This window comes from Aythya marila (genome assembly GCF_965140915.1).
Source record: "Aythya marila genome assembly, chromosome: 17".
NCBI classification, from domain to species: domain Eukaryota; kingdom Metazoa; phylum Chordata; class Aves; order Anseriformes; family Anatidae; genus Aythya; species Aythya marila.
The window spans coordinates 8,931,048-8,951,122 of record NC_139058.1 but is presented as its reverse complement, the minus strand read 5'-3'; the positions used below and the strand labels follow the sequence as shown (position 1 = coordinate 8,951,122).

General features: G+C 52.3%; 1 protein-coding gene across 1 annotated transcript; it reads left to right on the top strand.

Moving 5' to 3' along the window:
- The first annotated feature begins 493 nt into the window (after positions 1–493).
- Positions 494–19,377, top strand: LRRC75B (leucine rich repeat containing 75B). The gene is made up of 4 exons (XM_082774360.1): positions 494–1,087; positions 5,606–5,734; positions 8,610–8,722; positions 18,392–19,377. The coding sequence occupies exons 1-4, from the start codon at positions 824–826 to the stop codon at positions 18,912–18,914; spliced, it is 1,029 nt and encodes a 342-aa protein (XP_082630486.1). The 5' UTR covers positions 494–823; the 3' UTR covers positions 18,915–19,377.
- Positions 19,378–20,075: the final 698 nt, after the last annotated feature.

Genomic DNA, 20,075 nt, shown 5'->3' with positions numbered 1-20,075 from the left:
TGAAAAGGAGCAAGCTTGTGACTCCAGCTGCAGAACGCGGAAGGTCAGGCTGAGCTACTGGTTATACTGGGAGCATGACTCGGCTGCCTGCAAAATCTCAGTGGCTAGAGATGGAATCCAGGCGTTGTTTTTTTTTTACCATCCTGTTGGATTACAGAGATTTCGTCTAAGGAAAAGCATGCACTACACTTGCTGTGCATTGCTCAGGGAGGGAGGGATGCGTATGAGGAAAACACTTCTGCCCACCGCAGGTGAGGAACGTTGCCAGAATTGTACTATCAGTTGCAGACGACTGGTAGTGGGCAAAATTCCTGCCACTTTCTAGCTTGGTAAAAACACCTCCTCTGGGTCCAACAACAGGCTGACAGAAAACACAGCCCACGTAAGCACTGCCAGCCAGATGGCACGTTGTGAACCGCTGTTAATCTCGACAACCTTTGGCAGCGTTGAGTTTGCTCGGGAATAAAAGCTCCCCCCCAAGCGCCTGGATGCAAGGAGCGGTCCCGGCATCCGCTCCTCTCTTTGTCTTCTCCACCGAGGACCCCCCGGCAGAACAAGCCCCGGAGGAGGAGGAGGAGAAGAGGAGGAGGCGCCTCCGGGAGAAGAGGCAGAGGCAAGCCAAGCGCAGGGGCACGGGCAAATAACCCCCCCGGGTGCCCGTCCTCGGAGAGCGCCGGGAACCGCCAGGCGGGGAGCGGGGGGAGCCGGGGCGGAGCCGGCCGGGAGGGGCAGCCCGACCCCCCCCCGCCTCTCGGGGCACCTCCCCCGGCCCGGAGCCCGGTGCCCGGAGCCCGGTGGCGGCCCGGAGCGGAGCAGCACGGCCATGGGCTCCCGGCTGAGCCGGCAGAGCAGCCTGGAGGAGGAGGGAGCCGCCGGCGAGGAAGCCAACGGCGGCAAAGCGGAGGGCGGCCGGGGCGACTTCCATCTCTCGTCCCTGCTCCTCCACCCGCAGCGGCTGCCCGGGGTGCTGCGGAAAGCCTCGCCGGCGCCCTACGTGCGGCGGGTGGGGTGGCTGCGGGAGATCCAAGCCACCATCCGGGAGCACAAGCGGGAGCACGCCGTGCACATCCTCAGGCTGCTCAGGAAGGTAAGCGCTGCGGGCTGGGCTGCGCTGGGCTGGGCTGGGCTGGCCGGGCACAGCCATGCCGAGCCGAGCCGAGCCGTGCCGCCACCTCCGGGGATGCTCGGGCAGGAGCAGCCGGGGGGGGAGCAGCAGCCGGAGCCCCCTCCCCAGCCCGGCGGGGCGGGTCCGCAGCCCCCCGGGGCGCGGCTCTTTGTGCTGCCCGGCGGCAGTCGCCCCCTCTCGGGAACAGGGGTCGGGAGCGGGGCTGCGCAGCCCCCAGGAAAAGGGGTCCCCGAGCCGCAGCCGCACCCAGCCTCGACGGCCCCCCAGGGGAAAGCCGCCGGCCACCCCACTGCCACCGCCGCCCAGGCAGGCTGGCCACGAGCTGGCCCCCGGAGCAGCCAAGACGGTGTTGGGGAGGCTGCCTGGGACAGCCCGGGCTGGGAGGAGAGGGAAAGGGGTCAGTGTATCAGTGGGAGCTTGCTTCTGTCTGCCGCCATTCGGGGACAGAGAAGGCAGCGTGCAGACAGCCTGGTGCCAAAGTGATGCTGAGCACAGAGCCCCGCTGCTGGAGCAGAGCCAGCTCCTCCGCTGCTCAGCGCTACCGTCGCCTTCCAGACGAACTCGGCTCCCCCAAATTGCAGGCAACTCTGTCATAAATAGCAGAGGGGACAGATCCTCCCTCCAGCTCAGGCATTAAACAGCATCAGTTCTTAGCTTATCACGTTGCTTCATTATCTAGTGACACGTACATATCTTGGGACCACAACCAGTGCCTTGCTACAGTGGCAAGTAGCCTTTGGGCACGAGCCCTTTGGAGCAGGGACTGGCTTGCTACCAGAGAGCGCAGCAGCCGCAGGGAGCTGCATGAACAGCCCTGGCTGCTCCCAGAGCCCCAGGTTTTGCAACACACCTGACAGTGGTGATCGGTGCGCTACCAGCAAGTTGCATTTTTATGATTAAGAATTTACAGGACCTAAAATTACATCACTACTTTTCATGTCCACTGCCCTAGAGCTCACGTGAGGAGTACTACCAGCGCTACAAACCCCTTCTTGCACACATGTGGGTAGATAAACCCTCAGCAAAAAGCTTGTATGGCAGACAAGGACTGAATAAGATTTCAACGGCTGTTTTGGAAAAGCACTGTTAGAGTCAGCCATTGACTTCATAAGTGTGGCAACATAACATGAACAGACTTTTGCAGGGTTTGCCAGAGGCCAGAATTACAAAATGTCATTTCCTATAATGCTCAGCGCCTCTCCTTGAGGCTGAAGCACTGAAATCCCTCACAGACCCTGAGGTCTCCAGAAGGTCCATCTGGGAACAGCCGGGCTTTGAATGCTGACTCACAGGGCCATTGGGAGCAGAGGGTCCTTTCCAAGCCCTCCTTTCCATGCAGCCTGACAGTTCCTTTTGGGATCAGCTGGGTGCCTGGCTTCCCAAGTCCGCACTGAGAATTGCCATGTCCTGGGCATGTTTTGCCCACTGCCCTTGCAGTTCTCCTTGTTATTTCTGGTCCCTACCTCTGCCTGTCCATGCCAAAACAGCAACCGCCCAGTCATCTGCTCACACCACCACACTGGGACATGCATCCCGTACTCACACTGCAGCCTTCCTCTGCCAAGTTAGGCAGAACCCATCCAACACCCCCAGAACCTCCCATTCTTGGTGTGCTCAAAGATTTCAGAGACAGAGAGCTACACTGCTATGGTGTGTTACACCTTTCAACAACTGAACACAACCGTCAGCCAGGCTGGGGTCAGGCACTCACAACCAGTCCTCCTCATGTGTCCAATGCCAGCTTCAAAGCGTACCATGATCAGCCTCTTTCATCATTTTACAAAACTGCATCACTCTTGAAGCAAATTCAGCCCTTAGCTTGGTGCCCAGCATGGCGTTCCTTACGCAGACTGGCTTACCTTGGCAGTAACACACTCTCAGGAGTCGCTGACGAAGGCATCCCAGCTGAGGGTCTGTTTGTTACCTGTAAAAAGAGACACACCTCGTTCACTCCAGTGGACAGCGAGGACACTTAACACCATACCTTGTCACTGTGCCTTAGGCTGGGGTGTTTGCAACCCCCAGGGAAGGTAGAGCAACCTTGGAGGCAGAAATGCAACCTCCCTGATGGAGCAGATGCACTCAGCCAGACCGAGGGGCATGGGCTGCTGCTCAGTGCTTCCTGCTGCAAGGCGGCTGCTGCTCCCAGCAGACTCGGACCTGCAGGCTGCAAGTGGATCTGCCAGTGCTTTTCAGCCTGGGGGCTACAGACCCCAAGGGGCTGTAGATTGTTCCTAGGACATCAGGAGGGTGTAGTTAAATAGAGAAAGCCAGCTGTAAGCAGATCCACTGAACAGGGATGCATAATTTCTTTATTTTAGAAGACTGCACACTGAGAACAACAGCAAAGTGCAGGTGTACACTCATACACATTTCTTTTGTACAGCAGCACTCTGACAGCTCCATTGCATGTGGTCTTAGTCCCAGAAACATCCACCTGCAAAAGACAGGCCAGCTTTCCTGCTGATGTGAGTGGGCATTGCTCAGCTGAGCTAGTGGAGACGTTAGACTTAGACCAGCAAAAAGTCTGGTACAATCTGATTTCCCTGGGCTGAGACACCAGCCAAGTGTCATTTTGAAGATAATGGCACAAAGCCAACTGAACTGCCCAGATTGATAATATTCTGATTCTGCTTTCTTCTAACTGCAGCCACCCTTTAGGTGGCCCATTTTCGAAAGAACGAGGGAGGAGAGGAGGAAGAAAGAGAGGGAGAGTGCAAGGGAGGAATACAAATAAGATGAACTAAAAAATGGCCCTAGGCTAAGAATTTATGGACTGTCAGTGCAAAGTGAATAACCACACCTATATTTTATATAAAACCCTTGCAGGCAGGATTTATAATGGGAATGCAGATTCAACTTAGTGGTATAGCTCCAACTAGGGGAGTTTAATTACTGTTCTGACATCCACTGCTGCATGCTCAGCCATGCCATCCTCTTGGCAGCTTTCTTCGTCTATGCATGTTACACTTTGTGTAGGAGGCTCCGTTTCCCTGAAGCCTTACGGTTAAGGGAGACATTGGCATGACGCCTGGGTACACTCCTGGCCCATATCCAGCTGTGTCTGTCCTTCAGGATTGATCCACTGCTTGGGTTCCTTGGTTGCTTGCGGGTATCGTCTGTGTACACACAGCAGTGGGGCTGTAAAGCATTTGATTTATTCTCCCTTTCTCTGTCAGATCTGCAGTCAGGATCCGTCTCTGTTGTGCTCTCTGCTTGATTTGGTCTGAGCATACCCAGAGCAGGAGAGAGTGGATACAGCACTGGCTTTGGTTGCTGCTTAGGGTTAAGATCCAGCACCTCTGCCAACTGTGGCTCTGTCCCTGCTGGTAATGTATTTGTGTGCGCGTGCACACCCAGCTTTCTCTCTCTTTTTGTAAGAGCTCTCAGTGCGTCTTCCCCTGGGTGGTGCCTGAAGCACACATTCAGTGGAGCAGTGTGAACATATGGGGCACCCATTTGCTTATTCATTTCTCCTGGCAGCAGCATGCAGAATGGGCAGAGGACTTGTTTCCTCCCTCAGCTGAGCCCTCCTTGTCAACGGAATCAAACTCAGCACCATCCCAGTTAGGGAGCTTTTTTGTTCTACTTTTCTGCTGCTGGGGTATTTTTCTACCCTCAGGGTATTTCCATGCAAGTTTCTGCAGTCTTTCTTTCCAAGATGCTCTGCTGTTTTCCCGTGTGGTATCTCCCAGTTGTAATACTTGTGTTGTATTAGGTTTTTAGCTTTCCTCTTAGCAGAGAACAGCGCAGTTCTTTGCAGTATCACCCATCTGGCCCCTGGGGAGGCATCTTGTTCCCAGAGATGCTGAGGTTTCTTCTGCTATGCCCAGAGGTGCCATGTACCTTGGGGTCCATAGATGTAAGTTGTTCCCTTAGCTCACATTGTGGAAGATGGAAAGAGGACTCCCCACAACAGACCTGCAGAGTTAACTATAAATTTACCATTACACCCTAAAAAAAATAATACTGCCAGTGCTTAGTGCTTACTGAAAGTTTCAAACCTCAGCTCAACTTGTACTGATGGACAGGACCAGGATAGATGGCAGTATCTGGATACCTGTGGAAAATGTTTGATTCTTCCAGAAAAGCTGAGACTGGTGTAGCAGGTTTGGAGCCAGCCCTTCTGCATGGCGCCTTCCACAGATTCACACGCTGAGGCTGACAAAACTGTGAGTTTCTCTGGAGAGAATTCACTCTGGGCTCCATCCAGCCTGTAAATGATCCTGCTCTTACCTTCCTGCGGTACGTGGAAACGAGGCGGTCGGTCCCTGTGCTGACTGACTCAGCTTCACGCTGAATCTCATGCAGCTCTCCCCATCACCACAATGCTGGGTCAGGCACAGCTGCTTCACCTTTGCTAGATAGTTTCCTGTGCTGAGTAACCAGCTGGCACCTCGTGGGATTTACTTTCTGGTTTCAAATACCTCATGGTTATGGCTCCAAGGAAGCCCGTATATCTTTCTGTTTTTCTCATAGGACCTGGGACTGGAAGGAACATTCCTCAATGAAGTCCTCTACAAAAACGCGACTTTCCTCAACTTGGTGGATCCCATCTCCCATGACTTGCTGATGAGCCTTGCTAGAGACCTTCAGTGTCCCAAAAAGGTGAACCCTCCCCTCAGCTCAATGGACACTTTGCAATGTAGCACCGATGCAGGACAAGCCCAGATGGGGTGGCTCATTCTGCGTAGTGCTCTGCAATCCTCCAGAGCCAGCCAGCATACACCCTTGGAGTCATAGCACATATTCTTGTGCATATTTCCTAGAAATTGGTTTAAACTACCTCAGAACATGAATGCAATTGGGGGAGCAGGAGGTTACAAGCCCAGAAATCAGGAATTTACTTTTCTTGCTAACAGAAAACTTGGTGGCAGGGTACATGCCAAATAAAAATAAACGATGAGGGGGAGGCAGATGGTGGTGGCATATTCAATGGCATGTCCCTGAGGTTCAAAACAGCTAGCTTTTGGGGAGCCTATGGGGCTGCAGAGGGGAACAGAGATCCCTGCAGCTCTGCCCAAGCTGGTGACTAGGAGGAGGAGCAGAACCTCACTTCTCAGACTTTGTCATATGACACTACCCTAACCCTTACCGGGGAGCAATACATCCTCGCCATAGCCCCCCAGACCTGAGTAAAGGGTGCAAGTCGGGGCTCAAAAAGCAAATATGTTATGTGTGCAGGATCCCTGCACTGCTGCCACAGCACTTCGGAGAACGAAGAGAGCAGAAAAGGCAAGGCAGGGTGCAGACAAACCTCACAGGTATCAGTCCCACAGCAACGCCAGCATCTACTGGTTACCCTTCGCCACCACTAACACCATCCATTAGCTCATCAGGCTTGGCAAGTGTCAGGTTTGCTTTATAAGGAGGGCAACAGAATGAGCTTATGCAAAGAGAGACGTTAAGTACACGCAGCTCAGAGCAAACAGTGGTGCCCTAGGGAATGCCCAGTGGCTTTCTAAGCCTCATCACTGGGCTGCAACACAGCCTGAAAATTTTTCTTTTTAATTTTTGTCCAAATATTACAAGCACCTAAAAAGGAATCGGAGGGGAGAGGGTGCAGCAATAGGACCAATTAACCTTAGTTCACTGGCCTCATCTCCAGCTGTTCTGGGTTGTTTTATCCAGACCACCTCCAACCTCGCAGTGTGCAGTGCCCTTTGTGGGGGGTGGCACATGCCATTGTGTAGATAAGATTTTTCCTATTTGTCGAGCACCTCAGGTGCCCCTTGCAGCCACCAGGAGTTTAATTAGGGGGGCTGGAAAGACTCAGCACCCCCCAGCACCAGCACACACATCAGCAGACCACGTCCCCTCTCCGCCCCTGGCTGAGCACCTGGTGGCTGTAACCGCATTACAGGCAAGCAGCTGAGTGCAATTCCCAGCCTGTCAGTGGAAATTAAATCAGCGAGGACACGGGAAGGAACAGGAGGGTAATTCTCAGTTGTGAGCCAACAAACAGTTGCGGGGCACTGTGCCAGCTCCTGTACTGAAGCCTGGTGTGCACGTGCACCCACTTGGAAAGGTTTGCTGATGGAGGTGGCACCAGGGTGCCAGTTCCAGCCTTGCCAGCACAGAAGTGGCCCGCAACAGGGCATCTAATCCCAGGCATGGACCAGTCCCTGTGGGGTTCCCAAGGGAGCAGTGCTGTGCTGAGCACCGAGGCTGGGATCCCTCCTGACTTGGCACAGCAGAACGGCCACATGCTGGCAGCGCGTCCCTGGGATGTTGGGCTGATTCAGTGACTGCTTGGAAAAGTCACCGTGCAGCTGCTGGCCCACAGTACAGCTTGCAATAAAGAATAAATTAGCGTATTCCCTGACAGCTTTACTATGTGTTTACCTATCAGGTCCCTAAACGCACACGTTGCACCATGGCTGGAGGGCTGAGGAAGGGGAATGCAGGTCTCTGTCAGCATTTGGAAAATATGAGAGAGGAGGCAGAAATCCCAGCCTTCAGCAGCTGCCGTTTGTCATTCTGCTTTGCCAGGGGAAGAGGTGCTTTCAAAGTCATGGAGACAGGGAGTGTGTGCAAAAATCAAACCAGGAAAATAGCAGCCACCTTGGTGCCTGATGAGTTACTGCAGGGGTTGGAGGGAACTGCTGTTGGGAAGCTCCCAAACTCAAATATCCAGGACTGCAAGGATACGAGGTGTAATTTGGGGACCTCGCTGGTTCCTTGTCCCAGCATCTCCCAGCTGGAGGGACCAGGAGTTCAGGTGCTGCTGCAGGAGGAGCAGGGCTGTCCCAGAGCACATCTCTCCCAGCAAGAGGCACCTGGGGGATGGGGCAGGGGTGCTGGCTGCTGGGCTTCCACATCAGGGGAGCAGACGGGCAGTCCAAAGACAGTATGCAGCTGAAGTCTGGGAAGCACGGTGACAAGGTAATCGATACAACTTTAGCACAGTCCTGTAAACGCAATGAGTCAGCGGCTCATCTGCACATGGGTGCTGCTGAGGATACAACAGTGAGGAGTCGAGACACTCCTGCTGCCTCCTCATTGTGCTTTTATGAAAGTGGAGCTCTTTTGAAGAGAGGCAGCTCTTTTGAAGAGATGGAGCTCTTTTGAAGAGAGGGGCCCTGCACAGAGCCCCCTGCACATTGTCTGCCACCCCTGCCTTCCAGGCAAGCTCTAACCATGTCACACAGCGTGATGCCTGGCCTAGAGCAGGACCCCCTGCCACAGACCCATCTCTCGCACCACCTGTTCCCTAGTAGGATGTGTAATCGCAGCCCCAGTCCCTAGTCAGGGCAGGAACAGGCTGGCTGGGCTCAGGTTCTTCCTGCTCCTGGTATCCCAGGAGAGGATGCTATGTCACGCAGAGGCATCTCTGGCCTTGTCACCCTTCCTCTTTTATCCTCTTCTCCATCTCCTGTTCCTTCCCCTCCTTCATTATCATCCTTGTCCCTTTGCCGCCCTCCCCCTTGCCTCCTGTTATGCAGCACCACACGCAGAGACTAAGCTGTCCCTCTGCTTTCAGGAATACGACCCCTGGAAATCCTCAGACAGGATCTGCAGGCAGCTGATTTACCACCTAACCCCGCACTCGAAATGGCACCGGCACGGCATGCCCCGGAGGAAGTCCCAAGTGTGGTAAGTGGCCTGGCTGGGGACAGCAGGGACGGGCACAGAGCGGGGTCTGCCAGAAGAAACCGTGCTGCAGCCAAGCATCATCCAGGTCTGCCCCTGCTGCCCATCTTGGAGAAAGGCAGGGTTGAGAACCTGCATGGCAACCTCTGCTCAGCCTCTTAAAAGAAACACAGCCAAATGGTGCGGTGTCAGTGCCAGAACTCCTCTCCCTGGCCTGGTTTGCTCTTTGCTCCTTTTCAATCCCACTGCCTTCGTGGTACTGCAGCAGCCAGCCCTCCCAGCAGGGCCTGCAGGGTGCGTGGCCCAAGGAGCACGGCCAAAGCTGGCAGCCCTGCCAGCCACCCTGTGCTCCGCTGAGCTCAGCCAGCCCCGGATCTGTGCCCCACTTTGTCCTTGTTCATCCCCGTACAGCATTCCCTGTCTGCAGGAAGGGTCTCCCGATAAAAGGCAATGCCACAAGCTGAGCGTGCCACTCCGCAGGGAGCACTCTGCGATGGCTGGCAGAGAGGTGGCCGTCCTTGCTTGCCTCCCACAGCTCCTTCAGGACCCACGGTGATGCAGGGCCTCACACACAGGGAACACAACTCAAAGCGCTTGGCCACTGACAGCTCCCCCATGGCAGCTGCTTTCTGTTACTACAAACACATTCAAAGAGCCATACTTGTTCTCCCCCGATACTTGCTGGTTTTTCTAACCAGGTAAAGAGCAGTCCCTACTTCTTTTAAACCCACCTCTTCTTTTAAACCCACCCCTTCTCTCATTTTCTTCGAGCAAAGCATCTTTCTATGACACAGATCTCCAGTGCTGAAGGAAAGGGAGAAGCAACTACAAGAAGAGCCCCATTAGCCTCTCAGAAATGAATGTAGGGTTGGGCAAAAAGATAAAAATGGCAGTGCCTGGTCTTGGCTTTTCTTGAGACTCTCATTGTCTTTGATGGATGTACCAGCAACTTAGAATTCCCCATGAGAATTGATATTTCCATAGCACCTTTTGTTCTTACTCAGAAGTAGATCCCCAGCATGCCTTAGGGAATAGAAGCCTATTGGTTTGCTGCCACTACAATTTCCAGGCTATCTACCTCATATCTGTAGCCCCCCTCCCATCCCCTTTGCCACCAGATCTGCACGCTCTGTGACTCTTAATGCACTCTTCTCCAGCACCCCCTGGGGCAGGCCGGTTAGTGCAGTCTGCAGGTGGGATCAAAGGCACGGAGCCATCAGTCAGTCCCAGGGTACCAGAAACTGCAGAGCAGCAGCTTGCACCCAGCCTGCCATCCGTCAGCAAGAGCATCACGCCTGTGCACTCACCCAGTAGCGACACAGAGCAGGTCTGGGGCCAGAGAAAGAGCCCAGACCCCACACAGAGGGGTCAGGTAATACCCCAAGTATTGGCTGGGTACAGAGCATCTGCGAGTACGAGCAGGGAGAAGGCAGCAAGGCAATGTGTGATGGAGGGGAATATAGGTCTAAAATGGGTGGCCCCGCCTGGCAGCCAGACCCAGCTGCAAGGTGTTACATAAGGCACAAAATAATTTTGATTAAATATTAAACAGCAGCACTTCCTCTTTGAAAACTGGAGAGGAACTGGTTTGCAGTTTGCGGCAAAAAGTACCTGCAGAGTTGGCATCTTTGGCTGCTGCAAGTAAATGGATGTTGCCAGTAGCAGGAAAGCAAGAAATAGCTGCTTCACTTGGAGGCATCAGGGCCTAATTTTGTCCAGCAGGGCTGTTCTTAACAGATCAGAATCCTCCACTTCCTGCCATCGGCTAGTGGGAGCACTTCACTGTGATGTGTCTGAACCCATGCCCTTGGCTTGTACCCTTCCTGCCCTCAAGGTCCTTTAAAAAGTGTATGTGTAGCAGCAATCCTTCTGAAGGCATTTCTAAAATTTATTGGGGACCTGGGACAGTTGAAAGGAATCAGTGCATGCAAACCATATTCAGAAACTGAATTTTGTGGTCTCCTGAGCTTTGGCTTCTGGCTTTCGTGGAGCTGGTACACTTGTTCTCTTCTGAAATGTGATTTCTGCTTTCTGGCAGCACGCCAGATGGGTCCAGAAGATAATTAACAAGTCCAGTACACAGACAGCTGCGAGCATCTGCCAGGCATTAATTACATTGGAGCTGTTATGGAGATGTGGTGTGGGAGGTGGAAAGCACCCGCACCCCTACAGCCAGATCACACAGGTGTTCACCCCATGGCCAAGCAACAAACCTGCAGGTCAGGAACAAACGAGTCACGTCCCCATCCACTCTCAGTGGAACCCCAAACCCTCAGGAAGTACAAACCTGAGCCACCCATGAACTGATGAAGAAGAAAGGATAAGATGAATTTCTTCAAGCACTCGTGCTTTGATACACAGCAATCCCAGCACAGCTGGAACTGTAAGCTCCATTAAGGACCCATCAGGCTTCTACCAAGCAGGATCAGTCTTATACCATTCATGCCATAGAACCCCAACAGGTACCAAACATTCACAAATTGATGAAGTTTGCAGAACACCATGAGAGCTTTCAGACAAGCACGTGTCCTTCTGGACACCCTTAACCACAAACCTGCTCCCCACTGAAGCCATAGGTCCTACTGCTTCTCTTACCACCTTTACTACTGATGTATTTAGCCCAGGGCTACAAATGCAGCCAAGGTGCAAGGTGTCTTATAGGGGAAGGACACCATGGCTACTGTTTCCCCTGGGTGCCTTCTCTGCAGAGCCATTGCTGCAAAGAGCTACTAACAGAGCAACGCTCATGGGGCCCTGGCCCTGAGCCTAGGAAGGAAATCAGCCCACTGTGGGTTGCCACCAGCCCACGTGCTTTTACCAGCTGAAGGCCCCAGGCCAGAAGCAGAACCCATAGAGAGACATGGAAAGAGAAAATTTATTGCAGCAGACTGAAGGCAACAGCAGCTGAGTGGGGAGGGGAGATCCAGCCCAGGGTGTCTCTGGTTTCTCCAATTAACTTGTTGCAGATGCAGGGAGATGGGTCCACCTCTGCAGGGTTCTTGACAGTAACTGTGTGCCTTGTGCAATCGAGGCTTTGCAGTGTTCCAGCTGTGCTTTCAGCCAAAGGGACTTATTTTCAGCTGCCTGGGTTTGCCAAACTGAAAACAAGGGGCTCCATTCTCCTTTCCTGCAAAACCCCATCACAGGTCTGCAGCTTCCAGCCAACAGCCTGCACCCCACCTTGCAGCTACTTGGGTAGGCTGCCTAAGCAAACAGAGAAGTAGAGCTTGTATTTGTAGAGGATTTAAAATTAAAAGCCCGAGGATAACGTTTTCTCAGCAGGAACCAGCATGACCTTACCGCACAATTGTCAGTCTCTTACATCCTAATGGGACTTCAGTTCTAGGACTGTTTCACAGTTGTATAGATTATTCACCCTTAACGAGATGAACACATCCAATGGTGTTGTTTAACTCCAGCTTCTAATTAAATCGATGTTTATTGTGTAAAGAGTAATGGGTTAAGAAATGCTTCTCCCTGTGGACATAGGCTTTTTAGGCTATCAAGACCACTTCTGTGACATGTTGACAGATGCAGAACTTTTAGATATTACTAAATGTTGTTTTCAGATATCTCAAGGTTTCCTTAGTTCAGCATTGCGGGAGGACTGCATGTTCTCTTCCAGAACAGGGCTGGAACCAGAGGGCTCATTACTTCTCAAGGCCAAAACCATGCTGGACTACAGTTCAGAGGGGAGAGGTAGAAGGGTATCAGGTGAATGTCACCTTTGACTGGAGAGCTGGAGCACAGCCTATGTGCCCACAGTGTGGAAGCTGTGGGTTACAACTGAGCTGTCTTGGCAAAGCTAGGTCAGGGAACTTTATGCAGCTTCCACTTGCATTGCCCCAAGAGCTGGCTGCTCAGTGCCCTCCTTTCTTTAGGATCCTTTCAATGGATCAAGTCTGAACCCATAGAACACGCAGGCAGCAAACAGACTGATCTTTGCAAGCAGGGTGTTCCTGGTGCAGAGAAAAAAAAAAAATCCCACACAGTAACCTGTTCTGGAAGAACAAAGGCAGCCGTGTGCATGGAGTCAGTAACGCACACTGCATACATCTGGGCTTTCCTTGTCAGACGTTGCACCACGGTTTTTGTTCGTCTGCCCGAGTGAGCTTCATTTCGAAACACCTTGGCTAATGTGAAGCTGGGTGGGGAACCAAGTGTTCCTTCTGGGCTCGTTGCTCTGTTGCTTATTTATTGACGTGCGCTGCCCAGACATTGCGGCATTAGATGCACTTTAAAAATGCAATGAAAGCATTTGTGTCTAGAAGACTGCAGGGAAGCAGCTCGAAAGGGCTTTGGGTCTTTTTTTTTTCCACTCTTGAAAACATCACTCAGGGCCATGGATGACAGCTCTGGCAGATTAGATCTCAGCTTTCACATTGCCTGAGATGAATACTAAGCAGAGCTTCCATTTCACCCTTATGCAACAGAGTAAATAGCCACCACCATTCCTGCTTTAGAGACGGGAAGCCAAGTTAGAGAATACCACCCAATTAACTAAAGTCACATGGTAAGAGTCAGATGTGAGTACAGGAACTGCCTCACACAACATTTTTTGAGAAGCTGCTGCTCACAGAGACATCCGACAGACACAAACTGGTGAATAAGCTGTGGAGAGACAGCAGCTGATCCCTCAGCTTACAGTGCTGAGACCCAGCCCCTACCCGCGACCAAGGTTCCCAGCAGCACTGGGAGACAGGTACACCTGGAAAGGCTGTTAGTGATGGAAGGGGGCAGCCAACACCTCAACACTGCCTTGTTAGAGATCAGAAGGAAAAATCCAAGACCAACAGGCAGGAGAAGCAGGACATGGGTGGAAAGATAAGCAGGGAATGAAAGGATGCAGGCTGGGTGGCAGCGGGGACCTTATGCCTTCATGGCTCTTGCACAGGCCAATGTTTGACGGAGCTGGGAGGAGGAGAGGTGCTCAGCTGCATCATCACCTGTGGATAATCCACATCCTTCCCAAGTCACAGAGGGAGGGTGGCAGGAAGAAGGCTGCCTTTGTGTTCCCTTCTCTCGCCAGGGAGGAACCTGCCCCCAGCTGATCAAAAGAGCATGGGTGCAAGGGTGGAGACGTGACTTGAGGGACTCCTCATGGAAGCAGCCTGTTTGTGCACAGCTTCCATCTTTGCAGACGTGCTGGGCCCAGCCTCAGAACAGCTTGGGCTGGGTTAGCCTAGGTCAGCGCTTTTGAGGCTTCTCGTTCCTTTGTCTCATCAGAGGCAGCTAAAGCCAGCTCTTCAAAGCAGCACCCCGTGCCACCGGGAAGCAAAGGCAAACAGATTATGCTAAGTAGATAATTAAAAAGCCCAGAGTCCATCCTCTAAACTGCTGCTTAAAGCAGAGCAGCCATCCAGATACACCTGCTGTTAGGCTCTGTTAGGCAGAACAGCCAAGAAACACCTGACTCATGGCTAATTAGCCACCTCTCCTCCCAGATTCCTTCCGTAGCTCGGAGACAGGGCAATGAGGCACCTGCAGGACCCTGAACACTTGCGCTGAACAAATTCCTTCAAACCCCACAACATCAAGAGGAGGCCAAGCACTGCTGTGACTGCTGCCGGTCCTGGTCATTGCACTGGTGAGAGCTGCTACAGCCACCAAAGAATTTAGCTGATGAGGAAGAAGCTGAAGGGCACTGATCTCTTCAGATGGCAGGAGGGCAGGCACTGTGCCCCACTGGAGGCTGCATCCAGCTCCAGGCACGCAGCAGGGTCTGGCTGCTGATCGCCTTTGCTTCTTGTTCAGTTTCACAGGGAAGCTGCATTTCTCACTTGAAGCTGTTCCTCCAGCAATGGAGAGTTTCCTCTCTCAATTTGCTGCAGAGAATACAAACACCACCTGCTTCACTGCATCCAGGGTCCAGATCCTTGCTAGCTGCAAATCCTGGCAATTAGAAAATCACACGCAGCACCAGTTGCAGCAGCACAAGGTTAATGCAGCCTCCAGTGCTTCGCAGTCCTCTGCCTACAAGTCCCATGTGCATCAAGAGCCATGTCACTAAGTAGCTGTTTTGTCTCACACAAAGAAGAAAGCTTCTTCAATTAAAGCAGTCTTTAAGCCTATTTTACTTGCAGAAATTAGGGGATAATAGGCAATCCACTTCCGTGGAAATAAACCTGGCATTTGCTCAGCTGCTGCACAGATGCCTGAGAGCCTGGGGTCTCATCCTCCCCTCTGCTCCAACAGTCCTAGAACTCAAAGTTCCAAAATTACCAGATGTCAAATAATTCAAAGTAAAGCACTTACAGACATCTCCCTGCCACTTCTCTGGCCAAGGGACATATTTCCCTCTGAAGCAAGAGGAGCGGTCAGCTATGCTGTGCCCTGCCCCAGCGATGGCATTTAGGTGCACCTCATGCAGCCATACAGGAACACCAAGCAGGCAAGGAGAATTGCCAGGAATCCCAGCATGTCTGATGCTTCTTCACCTGCCAGAGAGCCAAGGGGCTGCTGCAGCATTAGGGGCTATCGTCAGCCAGGGCAAGGCTTCTCCCAGTATTTTCCAGCTAGAGGCATTTCTACAGGCAAGAGAAAACCTCTGGAACTGAGACAGGAGGTTCAGAGTCACCCCTGCAGGTAGAGAAATGAGGGCAAAAGGAAACAGCAAAAACAGAGAGAGAGGAGAAAAAACAACAAGAAAAAGCCAGCAAAGGAAGGAGGGCCCTGGCACTGCACAGGACAGTTTAAGCACATTCAGCCAGGAGCAGTCCAGCCTGGAGAATCAATTACAGGACAATGATTTGTCTGCTTGACTGAGGCTTCCTTTGGGTACTGGCTTCCTGCTCGGGAGATCAGCAGAAGGTACTTACTCTGGTCAAGCACAATCCATGACTTATTACTGCAGTCCCTGCACAGCAGTCAGCAGGAGGGGAAGCTTAACGGGCAGCGAGACAAGCACATCACTTTTGTCCTTCTGACATTTCCCCCCACTTATCACTGCCTGCACTCAGATCCAAGTCACCCTAAAGAGATCAAGAGCCATTCAAACTCGCCCCCTCTTTGGAAAGCTGTTCCTGCAGATAGAGCAGGAGGAATGGCACCTGGCTGAGGCCTGCCAGAGGGAGTGGTGCCAACTGCAGACAAGACCTGCAATCCCCCCCCTCCAGCCTGCTTTCCATCCCTGTACCAAGCTGTGGTAGCACTAAAGCTCATCCCTTGTAGCTGTCCAACAGAAAGGTCAGGTGAGGCTTTGCACAGACAAGGCTTGGGGTGAGGAGGTCCTTCTCTTTGTGTCCTGTCTGTCTCCCCCTCCAGGATCTGCCATGGGTTGAGAGCACTGGTGAAGATAGTTTTCAGGAGGCCCAGGTTCTGCTTGCACAAAACAGATGCTGAAGTAATTACAAGCTTGCTTCTAACCTTGTTTGTCCTCTATTCTCCCTACACACACACCAACAAAGCCTTAATCCAAACCAATACTGAGGCCAGAGAGGACTTCTATCTTGTCTCTTATACCAGCCAGTGGTACTTTGTGCTACACCACTGCCAGGGACTGGTGACAAACCATACAAAAAAAAAAAAAAAAAAAAAAAGGCACAAACTGTTTTTCCAGGTGAGACATAGGAATACAGCCCCCACGCAGCCTGGGCTGCTCTCAAGCATCCCTTGGATTACCCAGAAACAGGAGGCTAACCCAGCACCATCCAGACTGCAGCATGCACAGTTCACAGCTTCCACTGCTGCTGTGAGCAAAGCAGGTGATTAACTCTTTGCAGCCCTGTCTCAGGGACTCTGGTATCAGAGATACCAAGTACTGCTCTGAAACAAAGGCCCTTTGGAGAAATCACTTGTGTTCTCTCGGACCAATTTTAACTCCCCACTGCATCAGTCTCTGCTGTTTGGCAGCATGGCTGAGCACTGCCCTCCTTGTCCCTCCTGTGACTGACCGAGGAAGTGGTCTGGGTCATGTAAAATGTAGGCATTTGATAAGTGATGTGTAAGACTCTTTCAATCCTCCAGGTCTGAATGTAAGTTACTCCATGCTGTTAGCACGTTCTACCATGAGAGCTCGTTAGCTTATGTGCCTGTTTGCAGGTACAGCCTCAGCCCTGCACAATGAATTCACTCAGGACCCACAAGCACATATAGAAATAGCCAGAACAAAGTGCTGCCAATACCACGGGAGGAATGTGGGGGCTAGAGCACATCCAGGGCAGACTGCAAGGTCACTTCCACCTCACACTCCTTCAAGGAAGCACAGCTGCAAGCATATCAGCATCAAATGCATCCATGAAGGGTTGATGCATACACTGAAGCACATTTATTCACCTGTGTTATCAGACACCCACAGGGAGTATTAGGGGCAGAAGTTTCTGGGATGCCATTACTAGGCACATAAAGCAAAGCTTTAGAGGCAGCATCGCATCCTCCCCACAACTGCAGAAGGGCCTGGCAACACTAAAGCTCGCGGGGTCATTCTCACCTGCCATGGTAGCTCCTGTGGTGTTGCAACCTTCTCCAAGGAAATTGCATGTCCCCACGCACCCGCTGCTCTCAGGGCCTGGCTGTGCCGCAGCCATGCAGGACACTACAGAGAGCCAGATAGGAAGAGTGGGCACCTTCAAATTGGTGGTTAATTCCTAGCCCACCCTGCTCCTCCCAACCCCAACAAGGCACATTTACACCCCCAAAGAATGTGACTAAAGACACCAGCGGGGATCCTAGTAGAGCTCCCAAACCCTTATGACTGATACAAACTGGAAGGACAGCAAGGCTGGTGTTATTTACATAGAAGAATTAGTTTCTCAGACATGACACTAGCACACACTTTTACTCAGTCCTGCAACATCCCCCCTCCAACCTCCTAGAGCCCCACAGCTCCCACTTCTCACAGCACTCTCACAGACCTGCAGTCCATCGCAGAGCTCCATGTCCCACTCATTTTGCAAATCCAACAGCCCTACAGCACACCTCTACTTGCTGTGCAGCCTACTTCCTTCTCCTCCTCCTCCTCCTTCCACTTGCCAGGCAGATAGCAAGAACCACAGCTAAAACCAACTCACTGTAGATTTCTTTTAGAGCCCTTATGCCCTCCCCACCTCCTCACAGCTGCAGCAGATCCCAGATAATCTGTTGACCACAGGGACCTAAATTAGCAGTCACTGGTGCTGCTTACCACTTGAGGGACACTGGGGAAGGCTCTTACAGGGATGTGGTAAATCCATTCCTGAAGAGCAGTTTGCCTATAGACTGTTTTCTTGACAAAATATCCTTTTCTCAGCCTTTTAACACTGCTTTACTTCTGCAGAAAAATCTGTTTGCAACAGACCTTGCCGTTCACCTGGAGAGGTGGCACAGAAACAGCCCCCACACAGTGCAAACCGGTGCATTTGGAAAGTTTGCTTGCCATGGTTACTTCTGCTGACCACGCAGCACTGAATGTCTGTACGTGCACATACAGACAAACCCTTTGAAATGTGCTAGTGGAAGAGAGCTTAGCAACACGGGGTTAGCCAGTTCTTGCAAAGTTCATGTACAAGTGCTGAGAACACACAGAAAAGCCCCAGGACACAATCTGCCCAGAGGCATGGTGCAGACCTTGTGCCCATTTCCCAGACAAGCTCCATTAGCCTTTTGCTGAATGTTCTAGCCCAAGTTCCTCATGAGCCCTCCCCTGCTCCAAGTGTATACCCTAAACAATCTCTCTCTGTCCCTTTCCACCATCAGCCTGAAGACCAGCCTGCAGAAGAAAGTGAGCCAGGACTCGATGGATCTGTCTGGGATCCCCCTGACCATGCGGGATGTCCACCGCATGGCCTACTACCTGCAGAACAACGGGGACCACCTCACCTCCGTGGACCTGAGCTTCACCGAGCTGAATGATGACATGGTGCGCCTGCTGCTGCCCTTCCTCTGGGCGCTGCCCAAGCTCACTCACCTTTCCCTCAATGGCAACCGACTGACACGGGCGACCATGAAGGAGCTGACTGACACCATGAAGGACATGAACAAGTTCCCTTGCCTGGCCTGGGTAGACCTCGGCAACAACGTGGATGTCTCCTCCATGCCGCAGCCCTTGCTTGTGGGCCTGCGCAAGCGCCTCAGCCAGCAGACCACGCTGCCTACCATCTACGAGGCGCTCGACTGCGACTCAGAGATCTCCAGCGGGCAGGAAGGCAGCCAGCTGGAGGATGAAGCAGCAGGAAGCACCCCGCCACGTGCTTTCCCTCAGCAGGGCTGCGAGAGGTGACTGGACAACAGGCCGGCGCTGGCACACTGAAGCCGCCCCAAGGAGAAATTCTGAGTACAAACACCGAGCAGAGGGCCAGCTTTACCGGCTTCCTTTGGCGCTTTTCTCTCACCTTCCCTGGCATCTCCCCCCAACTTGCTGTGAGACAAAAGCCTGTCGGTCCCCACAACGTGCTCCACTCCCTCCCCTCACTGCCAAACCCATCGCCCACGTTACAGAGAGGAACCAGTGACTTACAGTGAACCTGGTCCCCAGGCAGGGTCTCACTGGAAGGCAGGAAAAGACCTGTCGGAGTCAAGAATATCCTCCAGAAGCCATTGGGTTGAGGGAAAGTGATGTGGGGGGAAACCTAAAACAGAAACAGGCTTGTAGTTTACTTCCTTTCTTCCTTTTCCTAGGCACCTTGGAAGGCTTGTGACCTGCAGTTTTGAGTGTGAAAGGAGGTACCCCAAGAGCCTAGCTGTTGTGGAGCTTAGCTGAAGGGCTCAGAGGCCAGAGCTGGAGCCCGGCAGTGTGTCTCCCTCTTGTGTCTGGCTCCTTTTGTTTTGTTTTTTTCCTATTGTGTGTTTTGTATTAACATCTGAACAAAGGGACTTGGTCAGAGACCATTGGATTGCATAGGCTGGGGCGGACACATGGCTTGGAACTGCAGCATCAGGATATTTGCTGTGTGACCGGGGTGAGAGGGAGGGGAAGGAGGTATGTGTTGGTGGGAGCATGGGGGATGGGACGAGTTGGGATGGGATGGGAAAGCTGAGGGTAGAAAAGGGAGGGGAAATAGTCTCGTGGTTTAACAAGATTGGTTTCAAGAACTGTGTTTTTGTATTAAAATTACAACTTCCAAGTGAAATTAAGGAGAATCAGACAGCTAAGCGCATAACTGTGACACTAGAGGAGCAAGCAGCAAACATGCCAGAGGTGGGCACTTCCCAAACTAAAGTGCAAAGCGTTGGCTCCTCATGGTCATTGCACACCTCTTAATGCAGAGACGTGATGTGAGCAGCTGCATTGCCATTTCCAATGCTGTCCAAAACCAAACCAGTGATGCAAAATTTCTAGTGTTTTCCACATTGCTCATGCTCTATATAAACACAATAAACAATTCTCTTGGACATAAATCAAGGTTGGACTCGATGATCTTGTGGTCTCTTCCAACCTAGA